This window comes from Salmo trutta, chromosome 15 (genome assembly GCF_901001165.1).
Source record: "Salmo trutta chromosome 15, fSalTru1.1, whole genome shotgun sequence".
Lineage (NCBI taxonomy): Eukaryota > Metazoa > Chordata > Actinopteri > Salmoniformes > Salmonidae > Salmo > Salmo trutta.
Genome location: NC_042971.1, coordinates 20,440,695 through 20,458,709, shown reverse-complemented (window position 1 = coordinate 20,458,709; position 18,015 = coordinate 20,440,695). Strand labels below are relative to the sequence as shown.

At 42.4% G+C, this 18,015-nt stretch overlaps 1 protein-coding gene across 2 annotated transcripts in view; it reads right to left on the bottom strand.

The window, feature by feature from the left end:
* LOC115148600 (double C2-like domain-containing protein beta) overlaps nt 1-18,015 on the bottom strand; it is a 363,678-nt gene that overhangs the window by 293,226 nt on the left and 52,437 nt on the right. For both annotated transcript variants that reach the window (XM_029690640.1, XM_029690641.1), the window contains one exon: nt 8,299-8,470. In XM_029690640.1, coding sequence (XP_029546500.1) covers nt 8,299-8,470 — 172 coding nt within the window. The remainder of the gene's footprint in view (nt 1-8,298; nt 8,471-18,015) is intronic.

Sequence of the window (18,015 nt, the reverse complement as noted above, 5' to 3'; positions counted from 1 at the left end):
TTAATATTCCGAGCTAGCCCTCCTGATGTCGTTTGACCCCACATGGACTACGACAGCGTCAGCTCCCGGCATCTATGGTAGAACAGTCGGAAGCAGCCTTGTTATGTCCTGTACTCTTCCTCCTGGGTAGCACAGGGTTTTTGCCTTGGGAACCAAGATGTTTCTAACCATAGAGCTGCCTATGATGACAGCTGGTGATGTTGAATGGGCCCGTCTCTCAGGCAGCCTCACTGGTGAGGCTGGGAGCTCCGAGGATCTGAACCCGAGGTAGAAGTCACCGGAGAGGGAGACAGAGTCGTGGACAAAGACGCAGGTACCTCCGGATCCGATCTTGATTGGGAAGCCACCACGGACGAAGGCGGCAAAGTTGTTTCTGGTCTGTGTCAGTTCAGGGCTCAACATCTCCATGAGGACGCCCGTTGCCAGAGGACGCCTTCTTCAACTTCCACGGCGAGTGACGTACCTCCATGGCTCGTTGGTTGGGTCGAGATCAGCTCAATTCTCCAGGGAAGGGGGAGACCCCTTCGGGGATGGAACCCTGCCTAGCACTGGCCCGCCTGCTGTGGAGAGCCGACACGGCGGCGAAACTTCCACCAGACCAGAGCGGCATCCGGCTACTGGGATGGGAAAAAAAAGAAAAAGTAGGTGGGTGTGGCTTCCCCAGTAGCTTATGTAGGTTTGCTACTTGCTTGCTAAGAGTAGCTACTTCGCTCCTGTAGTCCTCCGCAAGCAAGCAGTTTCTACATTGAAAGTCAACGCGGTCCACATTGTCCTGGAACAAAGCAAAGTAAACACAGCTCCTGCAACATTGGAAATGTTCAATAGTGGCCTCCATTTGAGGCCGCCGAGCAAACTAGGCTAGCTGGACTTTCGCGTCTCTCCCCCTTTACAGAATCTGGCAGGATCCTGGACAGAAAGCAGTGCTCACAGCAATTGAGCCCAACAGAGCCGCAGGAATCAAATTAAAATAACAGTATATAAAAACACCGTCAGCTTTTAAACCAAGGTCTTTAGTTCAGGTTTCAGCGTTTGACAGGTTTCAGTTTCGGCTTTCGACAACAACAACAAACATACGTCACGCTCTGATGACGTCAGTGTTTGCTGTTCTTGCCATAATATGGACTTGGTCTTTTACTTAATAGGGCCATCTTCTGTATACCACCCCTACCTTGTCACAACACAACTGATTGGCTCAAACGCATTAAGAAGGAAAGAAATTCCACAAATTAAACTTTTAACAAGGCACACCTGTTGATTGAAATGCATTCCAGGTGACTACCTCTTGAAGCTGGTTGAAAGATTGCCAAGAGTGTGCAAAGCTGTCATCAAGGCAAAGGATGGCTAGTTTGAAGAAACTCAATTCTAAAATATATTTGGATTTGTTTATACATGATTTCAGATTTTCCATACTTTTGATGTCTTCACTATTATTCTACAATGTAGAAAATAGTCAAAATAAAGAAATACCCTGGAATGAGTAGGTGTGTCCAAACTTTTGACTGGTACTGTACTTTTGTATATTTGCACACACTGTACATAGATGTTTCTATTTTTCTTTTCTTTTGTGTTATTGACAGTACGTTTGTTTATGTGTGACTGTGTTGTTGTTTTTGTCGCACTGCTTTGGGGTGGCAGGTAGCCTAGTGGTTAGAGCGTTGGACTAGTAAGCAAAATCCCCGAGCTGACAAGGTAAACATCTGTTCCTAGGCAGTCATTCAAAATAGGAATTTGTTCTTAACTGACTTGTCTAGATAAATAAAGGTCAAATAAAATAAAAAATAAAATCTTAGCCAGGTTGCAGTTGTAAATGTAGAACTTGTTCTCAACTGGCCTAACTGGTTAAATAAAAATAAATATTTAAATGTTTGGAACCTTTACTTACACTGCACAAAACCACTTTTTTTGTCACTCTGCGAAACATGGTCGGACTGGGCAACTTTTTTGCAGGGAGCTCGTACTCCGCATTAGAATGACGTAGTGAAGTCAGAACGTTCCTATCTTCTGTGTCATCTGAGAAAAATGAGCATGTTACTTTCGTCCCAGTTCACCCATATTTTACAACCAAGATATTTGATATAGCTTTGAGATACGGAGCGCGTGAAATGTGCATTGGCAATTGCATAGGCTAATTTGTTTTAAGTTTCCACTTATTATTGGCCCCAAAATTAGCACCAAATAAATGTGCCTATGATATTAGTGCACAAAGATGCTTGGAAATGCATTTATTTTGAACCCCCAAAAATAACAGAAAATATAACAATAGTCTAACTGCCAACCAAAAACCCATGACAATCACTGGATTAGGTTGCACATAAATATATTTTGAATCATAAAATGAAAAGATGAAATAACTTATTTATTGAATACCATCTCAGCAGTCTATTACACTTTTCAATTAAACACTGAATGAAGAAATATATATATATATATATAAAAAACATTTTCATTTGGTGGCACCAGCTCATAATTTGGTTGCACCCCAAAGAAATTGTACAGTCACTCATATATATATAAATGAAAATGTTTGTGGCCCCACTGCCACTATGGGAAAATGTCAGTCTGGAGGCCTTGGCTGTGTCCAAATTCTTCATAGCCTTCTGCGAACTCAAAGTATATATAATGTATTGACCATACTATACACTATTTAGAACATACTATTCAGTAAAAATGGATGTAAGTGTGGAGGAAATTAATATTAATTATACTATTCTGTTTAATTAGACATACTATGGTGTTTTTTTACTCAAAGAATTGTCCATTGTTATATGCTAGTATTTTTATTGATACAAACTTGTCTTGTGTGACTTAGTCATAAACCTTAGTGTACAGATGTATGAGCCGTTTGGGTGCAACCGCAGTATGTGACCTCCTGTGTTTACGATCGGCAGGAATTTAGCTATCTGGGAAATGCAGTGAGGAACAGAGAATGGTGTCGATATCAGCTATCTTGATCTACACAGACAAGCTAAATTACTTTTTACAACTCTGTTCCTGCACATCTGCTAACTGTCACAAAGATAAAAGGATGCACTTTCTATACAAGGAGAGACAACTCTGTTCGTTGAGCTTTCAACTCTGAACTATTCTTTGGGATCAATGATTGCTTCGTTGTTGTTTGAAAGAACCTGCAGTCTCTCTTCCTATAGAATTTATACCACATAAGCAAGAAATCAACCTACTAAGCTCATCCACACAGAGGTGTCATCTTATGTAAAATTGGGTTATTCCCCGCCATTCGTTCATTTTGGCACAGCCCATCCCCTCATCAAATTATCAGCTGTTGCCAAACACACGTGGGTCTGACAATACTATTCTCGTCCTCAATAACGTGCAACAAATTCATACTAGATGAAAAACAGAAATCAGAATAACATCCTGTCATTTACATCAGAATCACATTTATTCACCAAGTACATTTCCACATTCATCATTTTTGTTGGTGATATGGTACTGCCAGCGATAGATAACATATAGAAACAGAATAAACATCAGAATTTAAACAAAATGGGACGCTAATTCACTAACACTGGTTGTCAAGTGCAATTGTATGTCTTCTCTTGTTCTCTGGTCGTTAGTTCTATTCGTCATGACTGCCATGTAAGCAAAATTACCCAAGCACTGGTTGATCGCAATCTGCAAAGTTCTGGAACTATGGCAAACAAAAATGGTTGCTATGGAGGCTCTTCCCTCCTTGCTAGCTTGCCAACTACGCAGCTAACACAATCACTTCAGACTGAAACTGGAAAGACTGCAAACTAGCTGCATTTAGTTTAGTTTTAGCTCTTTTTCTATTGATATTTCTTCATGCTGATTAATTATTAAATTATGCTGATTCATGATTTCAACTGGCTGAGAAAAGCTGCCTGTCTGTCTCGCCCCGAATACATACACGTTCATTAATATGGGACACAGTGGATATCGAATTTCAATATTGCAACAATGTTGCAAATGTCGGAGATAATGTCTAGATGCTTTTTACAGCAGAGGTCAAGTTAATAAATTGAATGGCTGGGCAGATGAGACAGTGGATCTGTAAAAGTAGTAGTAGTAGCAGTAGTAGTGTGTTGCTAGGTAACGACGTAAAACGGTAGCACTGTTATGAATGTTTATGTTGTCTAGTATATCATGGGCAGTATAGGCCCTAACAATGGTAATTCCAAGCCACCCATTGTATACAACTAAGTAGAGTGAGGATAGAGCTATAAGAGAATGAGCAGTGGATATACAAATATACAGTAGGTAAACAGTCGATATACATGGATGTACAAATTTACAGTATCACTATAAATATATCTAAATGCAGAGAGATGAACAGAATGCAAATGCAATATAATGCAGATATTTTGTTTAGAGTTCAGAGATGGCTTGATGCGGTTAGCAGCATAGAGTGCATAGTCCTTTAGTCTCCATGGACCAAATGGCCGGTTAGTGAGAGCCACAGCCCGGGAAAGAAACTGGATGGGATGTTTTGGTCAGGATTGAACTGAATCGCCTGCCAGAGGATCATTTTTGGAAGACGGAGTAACCAGGTTGGGAGAGGTCAGCGATGATCTTTCCTGCACGCTTCCTTGCCCTGGGGTCGTGCAGGACCACAGTTGAGGGCAGGTGGCAGCTGATGAACCTCTCTGCAGACCGGACAAAGTGTTGCAGTCTTCACTTGCAGCGGACAAACATAGACCAAAACCAGACAGTGATGGAGGTGGTGAAGATGGACGACGGATGCATAAAACCGAATCAAGATTGTCTGAGAGACAGTTTTTTCAGTTGCTGCAAGTAGTACATCCGCTTGCGTGCCTTCTTGGTGACAAGTATGATGTCTTCCTTCTTGAGGTTTTGGAAGATGATAGTCCCCAGGGATTTTAATGACCACCATCTCCACAGTTTTGTCTGTGTTGAGTTCCAGGTTATTGCGAATGCACCAGGCCACCAGCCGGTTGAGTTCTTCACGGTAGATGGACTCATCACTGTCAGTGATGAGATCGACCAGAGTGGTGTCATCTGCAAACTTGAATAGTTTGACAGATGAGTTGTTGGAGTTGCAGTCATAGTTTTTTTCCAGCATCACGTGTTGCGTCCTGTTCGTCAGGAAGTCAGTGATCCACTGACAGAACGCAGTGGGGTAGAGGAGAGGAGCCTAGAGAGGAATGGGGAACGGAGGGTCGGGGGGTGGAATAGATGGGTGAGAGGTTGAAGTGGCAAGGATAGGGGGGAAAGGGGGTATTTTCCTTGTGATTGAGGGTTTAGTTTATTCGGAAGGGAGGGGTCGTCTGCCCTTAGGGGAGCTTTTGGTTTGTAGTTTACAATTTGTTTGAGTCCTTTACAGACAGATGAGCAGTCATTGCCAAGAAAAAGCTACACTCAGGAATTGAAATTCTGTCATCATCCCAAGATATGCTACTGAAGACTACTAGTCGGATTCGAAACCGAGGCTATGCGACGGAGGAGGGGAGGCGAGCCAAGACTCCAGTGCGTTTCAGAAGGCTACAACTTCTGATAAGAACAAAAAAATGACTACCCTCTCACCTCTGCTTTCTGTTTACGGAGACATGGTTACATGACTCTATGCCTGACGCTGCTGTGGATCTCATAGTCAGGGAAGTCTTTAGTAGTATATTGTCGGATGATAACAGAATTTTCATTCCTGAAAGTAGCTTTTTTCTTGGCCTCTCTATAGAGGTCCCTGATCTCTTCCTCTTTGGCAGAGATACACAGCAGTGTAGGGAAACACAGTGGCTGCCTCAATGGGTGCCTATGCTATGACCACTCATTTTAAAACACTAATTTGTAGAAATGTCACATATTATAAAACTCTTCTTTACTACCCAAAAAGCCTACTAAACAGGATGCTAGAACAAGTTTGACACAGCCAGAGCAGGTTCCTCCTAATAAAACATGGTCCTAAAGAGTATTCTAAAATCTAAGGCCATCTCTATGTCACTGTTTTGTAACTATACAAAACACCAATAAAAAGAAGGGAGACTTGCTTGTGCCAAGAAACACGAGCAATTGACATTAAACCGGTGGAAATCTGTCCTTTGATCTGATGAGTCCAAATGTAAGATTTTGGTTCCAACTGCCGTGTCTTTAGTGAGACACAGAGTAGGTGAACGGATGATCTTCGCATGTGTGGTTCCCACCGTGAAGCATGGAGGAGGAGGTGTGATGTGTGGGGTTGCTTTGCTGGTGACACTGTCTGTGATTTATTTAGAATTCAATGCACACTTAACCATAATAGCTACCACAGCATTCTGCAGCAATATGCCATCCCATCTGGTTTGCGCTTAGTGGGACTATCATTTGTTTTTCAACAGGACAATGACCTAACAAACCTCCAGGCTGTGTAAGGGCTATTTGACCAAGAAGGAGAATGATGGAGAGCTCCATCAGATGACCTGGCATCCAAAATCACCAGACCTCAACCCAATTGAGATGGTTTGGGATGATTTGGACCGCAGGGTGAAGGAAAAGTAGCCAACAAGTGCTGAGCATATGTGGGAACTCCTTCAAGACTGCTGGAAAAGCATTCCAGGTGAAGCTGGACACGCTTCAGTCTGGTTTTAGACCCAATCATAGCACTGAGACTGCACTCGTGAAGGTGGTAAATTACCTTTTAATGGCGTCAGACCAAGGCTCTGCATCTGTCCTTAATCTGGACCCTGATCTCATTTTGACGAACATATCAAGAATATTTCAAGGACAGCTTTTTTCCATCTATGTAACATTGCAAAAATCTGAAACTCTTTTGTCACTTCTAGATTAGACTACTGCAATGCTCTACTTTCCGGCTTTTTTTTGGTCCTCCAATAATCGGTATCTGCGTTGAAAAAACATAACCGGTCGACCTCTAGTCCCTAGGAGGGGTGTATCACTTGAGTGGGTTGAGTCACTGACGTGATCTTCCTGTCCGGGTTGGCGCCCCCCCCCCCCCCCTCGGGTTCGTGCCGTGGGGGAGATCTTCGTGGGCTATACTCGGCTTTGTCTCAGGGTAGTAAGTTGGTGGTTTGAAGATATCCCTCTAGTAGTGTGGGGGCTGTGCTTTGGCAAAGTGGGTGGGGTTATATCCTGCCTGTTTGGCCCTGTCCGGGGGTATCGTCCGACGGGGCCACAGCGTCTCCCGACCCCTCCTGTATTTATGCTGCAATAGTTTGTGTCGGGGGGCTAGGGTCAGTCTGTTATATCTGCAGTATTTCTCCAGTCTTATCCGGTGTCCTGTGTGAATTTAAGTATGCTCCCTCTAACTCTCTTCTTTTGGAGGACCTGAGCCCTAGGACCATGGCTCAGGATTACCTGGCCTGATGACTCCTTGCTGTCCCCAGTCCACCTGGTCATGCCGCTGCTCCAGTTTCAACTGTTCTGCCTGCGGCTATGGAACCCTGACCTGTTCACCGGATGTGCTGCCTTGTCCCGGACCTGCTGTTTTTGACTGACTGACTGACTCTAACTCACTCTCTAACTCACTCTCTAACTCACTCTCTAACTCACTCTCTAACTCACTCTCTAACTCACTCTCTAACTCACTCTCTAACTCACTCTCTAACTCACTCTCTAACTCACTCTCTAACTCTGAATGATCTGCTATGAAAAGACAACTGACATTTACTCCTGAGGTGCTGACCTGTTGCACCCTCTACAACCACTGTGACTATTATTATTTGACCCTGCTGGTCATCTATGAACATCTTGGCCATGTACTGATATAATCTCCACCCGGCACAGCCAGAAGAGGACTGGCCACCCCTCAGTGCCTGGTTCCTCTCTAGGTTTCATCCTAGGTTCCTGCCATTCTAGGGAGTTTTTCCTAGCCACCGTGTTTCTACATCTGCATTGCTTGCTGTTTGGGATTTTGGGCTGGGTTTCTGTATAGCACTTTGTGACATCGGCTGATGTAAAAAAGGCTTTATAAATACATTTGATTGATTGATTGATTGAAGCTGGTTGAGAAAATGCCAAACGTGTGCAAAGCTGTCATCAAGGCAAAGGGTGGCTACTGAAGAATCTCAAATATAAAATACATTTTGATTTGTTTAACACTTTTTTGGTTACTACATGATTCCATGTGTTTTTTCATAGTTTTGATGTCTTCACTATTATTCTACAATGTAGAAAAAAGTAAAAATAAAGAAAAACCCTTGAATGAGAACTTTTGACTGGTACTGTATATAAAGAACTGATGGTTATATTCAGTTCTGTGCATGTCTCAGAAGCCGCAACGACACCAAATTCACCCATAGATTTTAAACTATTCCAAATAAGGACATAAGGCTTTATTACAGTGGAAATGGGGAGTGAATGACTGACCTTTGCTGTATGCCCATGTGTAGGTCTGACTGACTGTGGAACTCTTGGCCATCTTCTGCCCTCCTCTCTGGGCCTCTTGCAGTCCGAGAGCAGCCCCACTCTGCCCCTCCTTCCCTGGGCGCACGTAATTGGGCAGGGCCTTGTAGAACCAGGCTCCAGAGCGCTTCCACACCTGGAAAACACATACAGAAGGGCTGTCATCAGTTTTGAGGACAAATATGTGCGTTCATAAAGGTCAAGTAGTACTTCTTCCGTTTTAATACATTTTCTCCAGTTTCCTGGATACAGAACATGGCCCTAGTTTACAAAGAGCAAGGCTCAACCTCACATCAGACAAACATTGAAAATGTGCAATTTGCATATATTAGGCATAAAAAAATGACAGCGGCACAGAAGTCAAGAATTTTATGAGCGAGCAGCTCTTGCTTTTCCACGAATATCCAAGAGGAAAATAACTATAACTTCAAAGACTCTGATTGGTCTAATAGCAATGTCTAAACTCCCAGAGGCCACAACCGTCATGTCTGGAGATGCACTGACAAACAGTCTCCCCACTGGGCACAAATGTCAGTTCAACGTCTAGTTTTGCTGTACATTTGGTTGAGTTGTAAACTAACGTCAATTCAATGTCAAATCAACCAAAGATTTCACCCTTTCATTGGGTTTAGGCAAAAAGTTGGGTGAAAGAAATACAAAATTCCCTTAGGTTGATCATTTTTTGCAAATCCAGTCAGTTTTCCATGTTGATTCAACTTCATCATATTGAATTCTTTGTTGTTGAAATGACGTGGAAACAAAGTTGATTCAACCAGTTTTTGCCCAGTGGGTCCTGACATTAACATGCTAACAGACTGGTAGTGGGCACTGTGCTCACCACCTTTCAGTGCTGTGGGCACCACCACCGTGCCACTAATGGACAGCAGGCACTAAAATGTCAGGGCCGATAGCAGCTGCTCCAGAGTTTGCAAATGCCACCTCCCAGCCATACCTTGGCCGCACTCGTAGCCGGCAACAACCACAGAACCAGCCCTTTTTTCAAATGGCCGCAGCCACTTTCCTTATCTCTGCCGGCCAACTGCATTATCACATTTTTGTGTCAGCAAGCAAGCTCCCCGAAACCCCTGAACATCAACAACAGGAGTTTGGCATTCCAAAAATGTTCCTCTGGCTTCCAGTTTTCGTGTGAGTCTGTCACATACACTGAGCATACAAAACATGACATCGACTGACCAGGTGAATCCAGGTGAAAGCTTTGATCCCTTATTGATGTCACTTGTTAAATCCACTTCAAATGAGTGTAGATGAAGGGGAGTAGACAGGTTAAAGAAGTATTTTTAAGCCTTGAGACATGGATTGTGTATGTGTGCCATTCAGAGGGTCAATACGCAAGACAACAGCTTTAAGTGCCTTTGAACGGGGAATGGTAGTAGGTGTCAGGCGCACCGGTTTGTGTCTCGAGTGTATCGAGAATGGTCCACCACCCAAAGAACATCTAGCCAACTTGACAGAACTTTGGGAAGCACGCCCCAATGAGTCCACACCCCAACGAATTGATGCTGTTCTGAGGGCAAAAGGGGGGTGCAACTCAATATTAGGAAGGTGTTCCTAATGTTTGATATACTGAGTGTATTTCTCACTATTAAATCTGAGAAATCCACTTTGCAGTCATTTAGTGAGCCAGGAAAGTGAAAGAAAATGAGAAGTAGGATTGACTCGCTGGCCTTTTCACAGGGTAGTAATGACAGTATAGTGCCTGGTTACAGCCTGTATCTATGGAATTACTGCCCAAGAGCAGGGCTACAGGGGCCCAGCAGGAACACTGTTGAACGACTGAGGGTGCACTGTTCTGAAAAGCTCAAATGTACAACTCAAGTAAACAGTACTGCATAGAAAAACAAAATGTCTTATTTTCTTATAACCTATAGTAATTTATAAAAATCCATACCTCCATGTTCTAATGCGGTAAATAACCACTTTAGGGCCTATTGGCATATGTAACTGGAAATATTGATTTCTGCCAGTTGAAAAGCAACCAGCTCAGCTGACACACCATTTTCACTGTAGATCACAGCAACTCTGACATCAGAGTGACAAAGTTGAGAAAATGCCAATTGTCTCTAACATTTTCTCCTCATCTGTCAATAACATCCCTTGGGACTGACAGGTGAAATTAAATGAGAAAAACAAATAGACTGAACCACACACAATGGACTGACGCATTGGTTACATGAAAAGTAGCAGGGATGCCTTGGGGCCAATAGAAAGTCACTGTATGAAAGCTAATGTATATACACAAAAGCGGTCCTATGAACATGCCAGAAAACAAAACCAATTGAAACACGTCACATTTAAATGCAAAAATCCCACAGGTGCATTATTTTCCTGTCTTTATGACAGACAAGACAGAGATTCATTGCATTGACCTCTTTACGTACAATTATTTGTCATGGCTGGGGGAGGAAGCATGAGACAAATGTAAAAGCTGCCAGACGCCATTTCCCTCATTATTTAATCACAGTAGTAATTTCAAAGACTAACTTTCAACTTTTATTCACCCCTTGCACAGGATACAAAATGTGTAAAACACAGTGAAATTATTACTTTATGCGCTCTTTCCCAACAATGCAGTGATAATAATTTAGTTAATAATAGAAAATAAATAAAAAAATAAAAAAACAAGAACTGTGATGTGAATTAAAGAAACATGAGAATACAAGTACATACAGGCATTTTAGTAGTCATTATGGCGAAGGAAGAGCATGTCAATGCTGTTATTGGTATGCCTAAGGGAGGGACAAGATGCTTCCAGAGGTAGGGCCCGAACACAGTGGTCTGTCTACTGGGGAATCACAATTGTCACTTCAAGAACAACATGAAAGGGTAAACGGTGGTGCGGCAACTTTCTCCACGTCAGGTCCGATAACATGGGCCTTCATTATCTCTGCTGCCATGTTGATGGGGCTTTAATCTAGTTTAACAAGCACAGGATATGTCCACCCTGCATTGCTGGCTAATAGGGCTGTCCCAGACAAAAAAAAATATTAGTAGACTTTTGGCCAAAAAGTATACTATGTGTTTTAATAAAATCAACTATATGTAGGCTACTGAGCTTGACTGATGCTTTAAGCACAATGTGATTAAATAATTACTCACAAATGACTCGAGGGAGCCAGAGATCAAGATAGCCTAAAACAATCAGAAATAGTATATTTCCCCAAATGGAAATATTTAAAGGCCTACATTTGCACACAGGCCAAGTAACCTAGGCATACTTTTATCTATAATCTGGTGCGCGTCATAACGCAACATTGACAGGAGCGCTACAAACAAACAACAATGAATAAATTGACAACTCCTAAATCCAATTAAAAAAACAAAACGTGTTCCTCACAAGTGTAGCCTACGTTGAGAATGGTAAAATACTGTAATAATAACATTGAATGCATTAACAGAAATGACCATAACCAAACAAAAGTTGAAGATGAGAAATGATGGGAATTAACGGTAAATGTACTACTAGTGATACTGGTGTGCCATCCCCATGGCCTCTGCAATGGATTAGCTCACTGAGACAGGCGTGAATCAGACAGGTCTCATGTGCAATAAAAATGATATATATAACATATACACATTGTTAATGTTGTAAATGATTATTGTAGCTGGAAACGGCAATTTTTTTTATGGAATATCTACATAGGTGTACAGAAGCCCATTATCAGCATCACTCCTGTGTGTTCCAATGACACGTTGTTAGCTAATCCAAGTTAATAATTTTAAAAGGCTAATTGATCATTAGAAAACCCCTTTGCAATTATGTTAGCAGAGCTGAAAACTGCTGTCCTGAGTAAAGAAGCCAAAAAATGGCCATCTTTAGACTAGTTGAGTATCTGGAGCATCAGCATTTGTGGGTTTGATTACTGGCTCAAAATGGCCAGAAACAAAGACCTTTCTTCTGAAACGCATCAGTTTATGCTTGTTCTGAGAAATGAAGGCTATTCCATGTGAGAAATTGCCAAGAAACTGAAGATCTCGAACAACGCCGTGTACAACTCCCTTCACAGAACAGCGCAAACTAACCAGAATAGAAAGAGGAGTGGGAGGACCCGGTGCATAACTGAGCAAGACGACAAGTACATTAGTGTCTAGTTTGAGAAACACACACACCTCACAAGTCCTCAACTGGCAGCTTCATTAAATAGTACCCGCAAAACACCAGTATCAACATCAACAGTGAAGAGGCGACTCCGGGATGCTGGCCTTCTAGGCAGAGTTCTCTGGATCTTCCTTTCCTGTGGCGGTCCTCATGAGAGCTAGTTTCATCATAGTGCTTGATGGTTTTTGCGACTTCACTTAAAGAAACATTAAAAGTTCTTGAAGTAATGCCGTTTATCTTTGCTTATTTTAGCTTTTCTTGCCATAATATCAAATCTATTTATAAAGCCCTTCTTACATCAGCTGATATTTCAAAGTGCTGTAAGAAACCCAGCCTAAAACCCCAAACAGCAAGCAATGCAGGTGGAGAAGTAGGGTGGCTAGGAAAAACTCCCTAGAAAGGCCAGAACCTAGGAAGAAACCAGGCTACGAGGGGTGGCCAGTCCTCTTTTGCCTGTGCCGGGTGGAGATTATAACAGAACATGGCCAAGATGTTCAAATGTTCATAGATGACCAGTAGGGTCAAATAATAATAATCACAGTGGTTGTCGAGGGTGCAACAGGTCAGCACCTAAGGGGTAAATGTCAGTTGGCTTTTCATAGCCGATCATTCAGAGTATCTCTACCACTCCTGTTGTCTCTAGAGAGTTGAAAACAGCAGATCTGGGACAGGTAGCACGTCCGGTGAACAGGTCAGGGTTCCATACCCGCAGGCAGAACAGTTGAAACTCGGTAAATATCGACTCGGTAAACACTTTTTTGGTTACAACATGTTTCCATATGTGTTATTTCATAGTTTTGATGTCTTCACTATTACTCTACAATGTAGCAAATAGTAAAAATAAAGAAATACCCTTGAATGAGTAGGTGTGTCCAAACTTTTGACTGGTACTGTATATATTTTAGACTGCTCGACAAAAAATAAATCTTGGCCAACCAACAGCTTATCGACCAAACAATCGACCCAGTCAACTAATGGGGTCAGCCATACTGGCTAAACACGTAGTCACCACGCTGTTAGCGTCCATGCTCCACCAAGAACTAGTGTCTGTGATGGGAGTCTGATAAAACCCCTATTGGATTGAGCACAGCTTCCTCTTGTTCTTGAAATTACTGTTTAGAGACTGTTTGATGGGTTCCTCTGGGTGTGCATGCAGTGACACATCTACATTATTAAATAACAGCCTACACAGCAGAAATCACCCCTGGAGAACACAAACAAATGTAGAAGACATTGAGAATTAATGTTATTTTGTTTTGGGTACCGTTTCAACAGGAGGTTGATCACAAGAAAGCATGATGCAAGGAAGGTGGTAATTACAAGCAATAAAGGGAATTTCCCAAATTAGTATTTGGCTATAATAAGCACAAAAACAGTTTTGTTCAAATGTATAATCTAGCATCCTCCAACAAAAATATGCAAATCCTCTGTTATAAAGTTGAGGATTACAGAATGAAAGCAATTAGAGTCCAGAAATCAAACTTACTTTGCTTGACAAACAATCATATTGCAATGTCATCAGCTCCTGCTTTTCAATTCAAGATAAACATCTTGGATGAGTCTCATGTCAGTGAGTTTGCCTCATCAATTCAACATGTAACACGCGCAAAGACACTATATGTCAATCAACTACACTGATGACTTGTCCTTGAAGTTTGAAGAATTGTTGTCTTTCACCATGCAGGAAAAAAAGTGTATGCTTACGGAATGGCCACCTCTATGTGTTACAATACAAATTGCGCCATTAACTGCAGGCAGGTCTGCCAAAAACAGAAAAATGATCCATACATAAGAGGCACATGAACTTACTTTACTCTTTCAAAAAAGCATCCACCTGTTCTAAAATAAGTAACAGCACTTTCATTAAACCCTTCAGACTGCAACAGTTGCCAGTGAGCACCAATGAAAGAAAAAGCTTATAAGTAGAATTATCATCAGGTAAACAAACAATTACCAATAAAATGCACTTCTTCTGCAGCCAATTACCAATTGTTCTTCAAATGGTGCCACGCCTAGCCAAGCATTAATTTCCCTTTCACTATCCGACCGTTTCGAGACATGCCAAATAAAATGGAAATCGCAGTGAACAATTTCCTTTTGGGCGTTTTAATTAGTGGCTATCATAACATCGCTAATTTGCATGGTGAGAGGCAGTGTTTCGCAAAATTAGTTCTGTGGGTGCGGCGTGTGGCCAGTCAGACCGGTGACTGGATCGGGAGTTAAAGTCTCTGTGCTTTGGGAGGAGCAGTGAGCCAGAACTCTATTAGTGCCACCGGGATCCACTGTGTCACAGCGAAAAAGGGTCAGCCCCGGGACAGATTGAGGGGCTACGAGGGGTGCTCACCGTTAACCGCTAATCCTCCGGCACTAATGGGGGGAAAGTGACGGGCCGGAACAGGGAACCCAGCCACTGGGCCGGGGCCCAGGCTAAGGAGGAACTCTCAGGATCTCACCTTGCGGAGAGTTGACATCACAATCCTATCCACTCCAATTCCCTAAATACGTTTTTAAGTCATTCCCCTAGTTGGGTGCACTGACCTCAGGAGCAAACCATACTTATTGTTGGTAACAGGTGTCACATGCTAGAGTGAATCATTGACATTAGTCTACATTTATTCCGATTTACTCCAGTTTAATGGAAGCACTTTTACATTCACAGGAGAAGCTCTAGCTGATTAAAAAAAAACAAGAAAGAGAGTGACGACCATTGTTAAGAGCACTATTCTGATGATAATTTCTATTGTAATGGGGCCTCCAGGTACCTTCTTAGTGATTGATATCTGGGCCGCTAAGCCGTAAAATCAGCCATTCGTGCTTTCAGGCACTAAAGATGGTTCAAATGCATAGTCTATTCAACCCCCAGGGCAACTTTGATTTTATGTTTTGAGACAAGGCACGGAAGGATTAAACATTGAACAGATAATGAAGAGCACACAGTATACAGTGCCTTCGGAAAGTATTCAGACCCCTTGGCTTTGTTCACATTTTGTTACCTTACAGATTTATTTAAAAATGTATTTTTTCTTCCCCTCATCAATCTACACACAATACCCCATAATGATGCAAAAACTGGATTTCAGAAATGTTTGCTAATTTATAAAAAAATACAAAAAATGAAATATCACATTTACATAAGTATTTCTCAGCACTTCATTGAAGCAGCTTTGGCAGCAATTACAGCATTGAGTCTTCTTGGGTATGACGCTTGGCATACCTGTATTTTGGGAGTTTCTCCCATTCTTCTCTACTAGATCCTCTCAAGCTCTGTCAGGTTGGATGAGGAGCGTTGCAGCACAGCTATTTTCAGGTCTCTTCAGAGATGTTCGATAGAGATGTTCAAGTCCGGACTCTGGCTGGGCCACTCAAGGACATTCAGAGACTTGTCCCGAAGCCACTCTTACATTGTCTTGGCTGTGTGCTTAGAGTTGTTGTCCTATTGGAAGGTGAACCTTCTCCTCAGTCTGAGTGCTCTGGAGCAGGTTTCATCAAGGATCTCTGTACTTTGCTCTGTTCATCTTTCCCTCGATCCTGACTAGTCTCCCAGTCACTGCCTCAGAAAACCATCCCCACAGCATGATGCTTCCACTACCATGCTTCACTGTAGGGATGGTGCCAGGTTTCCTCCAGATGTGATGCTTGGCAATCAGGCCAACGAGTTCAATCTTGGTTTCATCAAACCAGAGAATCTTGTTTCTCATGGTCTGAAAGTCCTTTAGGTGCCTTTTGGAAAACTCCAAGCAGGCTGTCATGTGCCTTTTGCTGAGGAGTGGCCACTCCACCATAACGACCTGATTGGTGGAGTGATGCAGAGATGGTTGTCCTTCTTGAAGGTTCTTCCATCTCCACAGAGGAACTCTAGAGCTCTGTCAGAGTGACCATGAGGTTCTTGGTCACCTCCCTGACCAAGGCCCTTCTACCCCTTTTTGCTCAATTTGGCCCGGGCGGCCAGCTCTAGGCAGAGTCTTGGTGGTTCCAAGCTTCTTCCATTTACGAATGATGGAGGCCACTGTGTTTTTGGGGACCTTCAATGTTGCAGAAATGTTTTCGTACCCTTCCCTAGATCTGTGCCTCGACAGAATCCTGTCAAAGGAGCTCTAGGATGAATTCCTTCGACCTCATGGCTTGGTTTTTGCTCTGACATGCACTGTCAGCTGTGGGACCTTATATAGACAGGTGTGTGCCTTTACAAATCATGTCCAATCAATTGAATTTACCACAGGTAGACTCCAATCACGTTGTAGAAATATCAAGGACGATCAATGGAAACAGGATGCACCCGAGCTCAATTTCAAGTCTCATAGCAAAGGGTCTGAATGCTTATGTAAATAAGGGATTAAATTAGCAAAAAAAAAATGAAAACCTGTTTTTGCATCATCATTATGGGTTATTGTGTGTAGATTGATGAGAATTGTTTTTAATGTAATCCACTTTAGAATAAGTCTGTAACATAAAATGTGGAAAAAGTGAATGAGTACTTTCTGGATGCATTGTTTACTGTGGGTAGGCGTAGATGCGAATTTCATAACAATCTGATTCCATAAAAAACACATTTTACTCTTAAACTTAAGTTAAATTTTTCAACTTCATCAAGAGGTGCACAACAAGCCAAGGACCATAAAAATATATATTTTTAAATTGAGTGAATCCTTTACACAATCTCCCCAAAAAGTTACTTTGCATGACGTCACAATCTCAGTGTGCTTGGACTTCTTCCATCACCAGGTGTGAGTCTGCTGTCTTTGGAGGCGAGGTGATCAGATGTGAGGATGGAGGCGGGCGGGTGATTAGGGTGGCCCTGTAAGGGGAGATTAATACGTGGCGATAGGATCAGTGCTGAAAAGACATGATAAAAACCAGGATGTCCTGGGAGAGAGGGCATGGGTTGATCAGATAGGAGGTACTTTGTTAGCCCAGCTCAGCTTGTGGGTTCACATGTCCAAATGGAGGGATACACACACAAGCAGAGATCCCGAGATGTATCTGGAGACTGCACAGGCCTGAGATAAGAAGAGCTCAGACAGAAGCCAGTCAGCGACCGACCAGCTTCACCGACTGTCCTACAGGCACACTTTTCAGAAAGCTTCAGTCATCGTATCTGCCCAGAATTTCAAAACCACAATCATGAGGCAACTAAAAAGCAGTTACATTAGAGAGGGAAAAATCCTTTTATCGTCCACATATAATTATTTTTTACATGAGATGTGTGAAATACTGTGTCCTTTCTGCATTAATTAGCCAATCTTTGACAACCCATTCCACAACCCACAGCCTACTTCTCCAATAATAAAGCTACGAAAGCTCTGTAAGTCCTTGAATTTAGACTCAAACACTCCCACTACAAAAACACCAAATTGTATTAGAATTTTAAAAATCATGTTCATGAATGTGCTTGGAGTGAATGAGAACTAACCCTCAGAGTAAGACCAGACATCACTGCTTGCTAGCCTCTGGCCATGCTAGCACAGGATGTTGCGATAGCATCAGTCTAATTAGTCATATCTGGCCAGTGTTGGCGTTGTCTCCATTCTTCTCCTTTAATAAAAACATCACATGGGAAAAGCAGA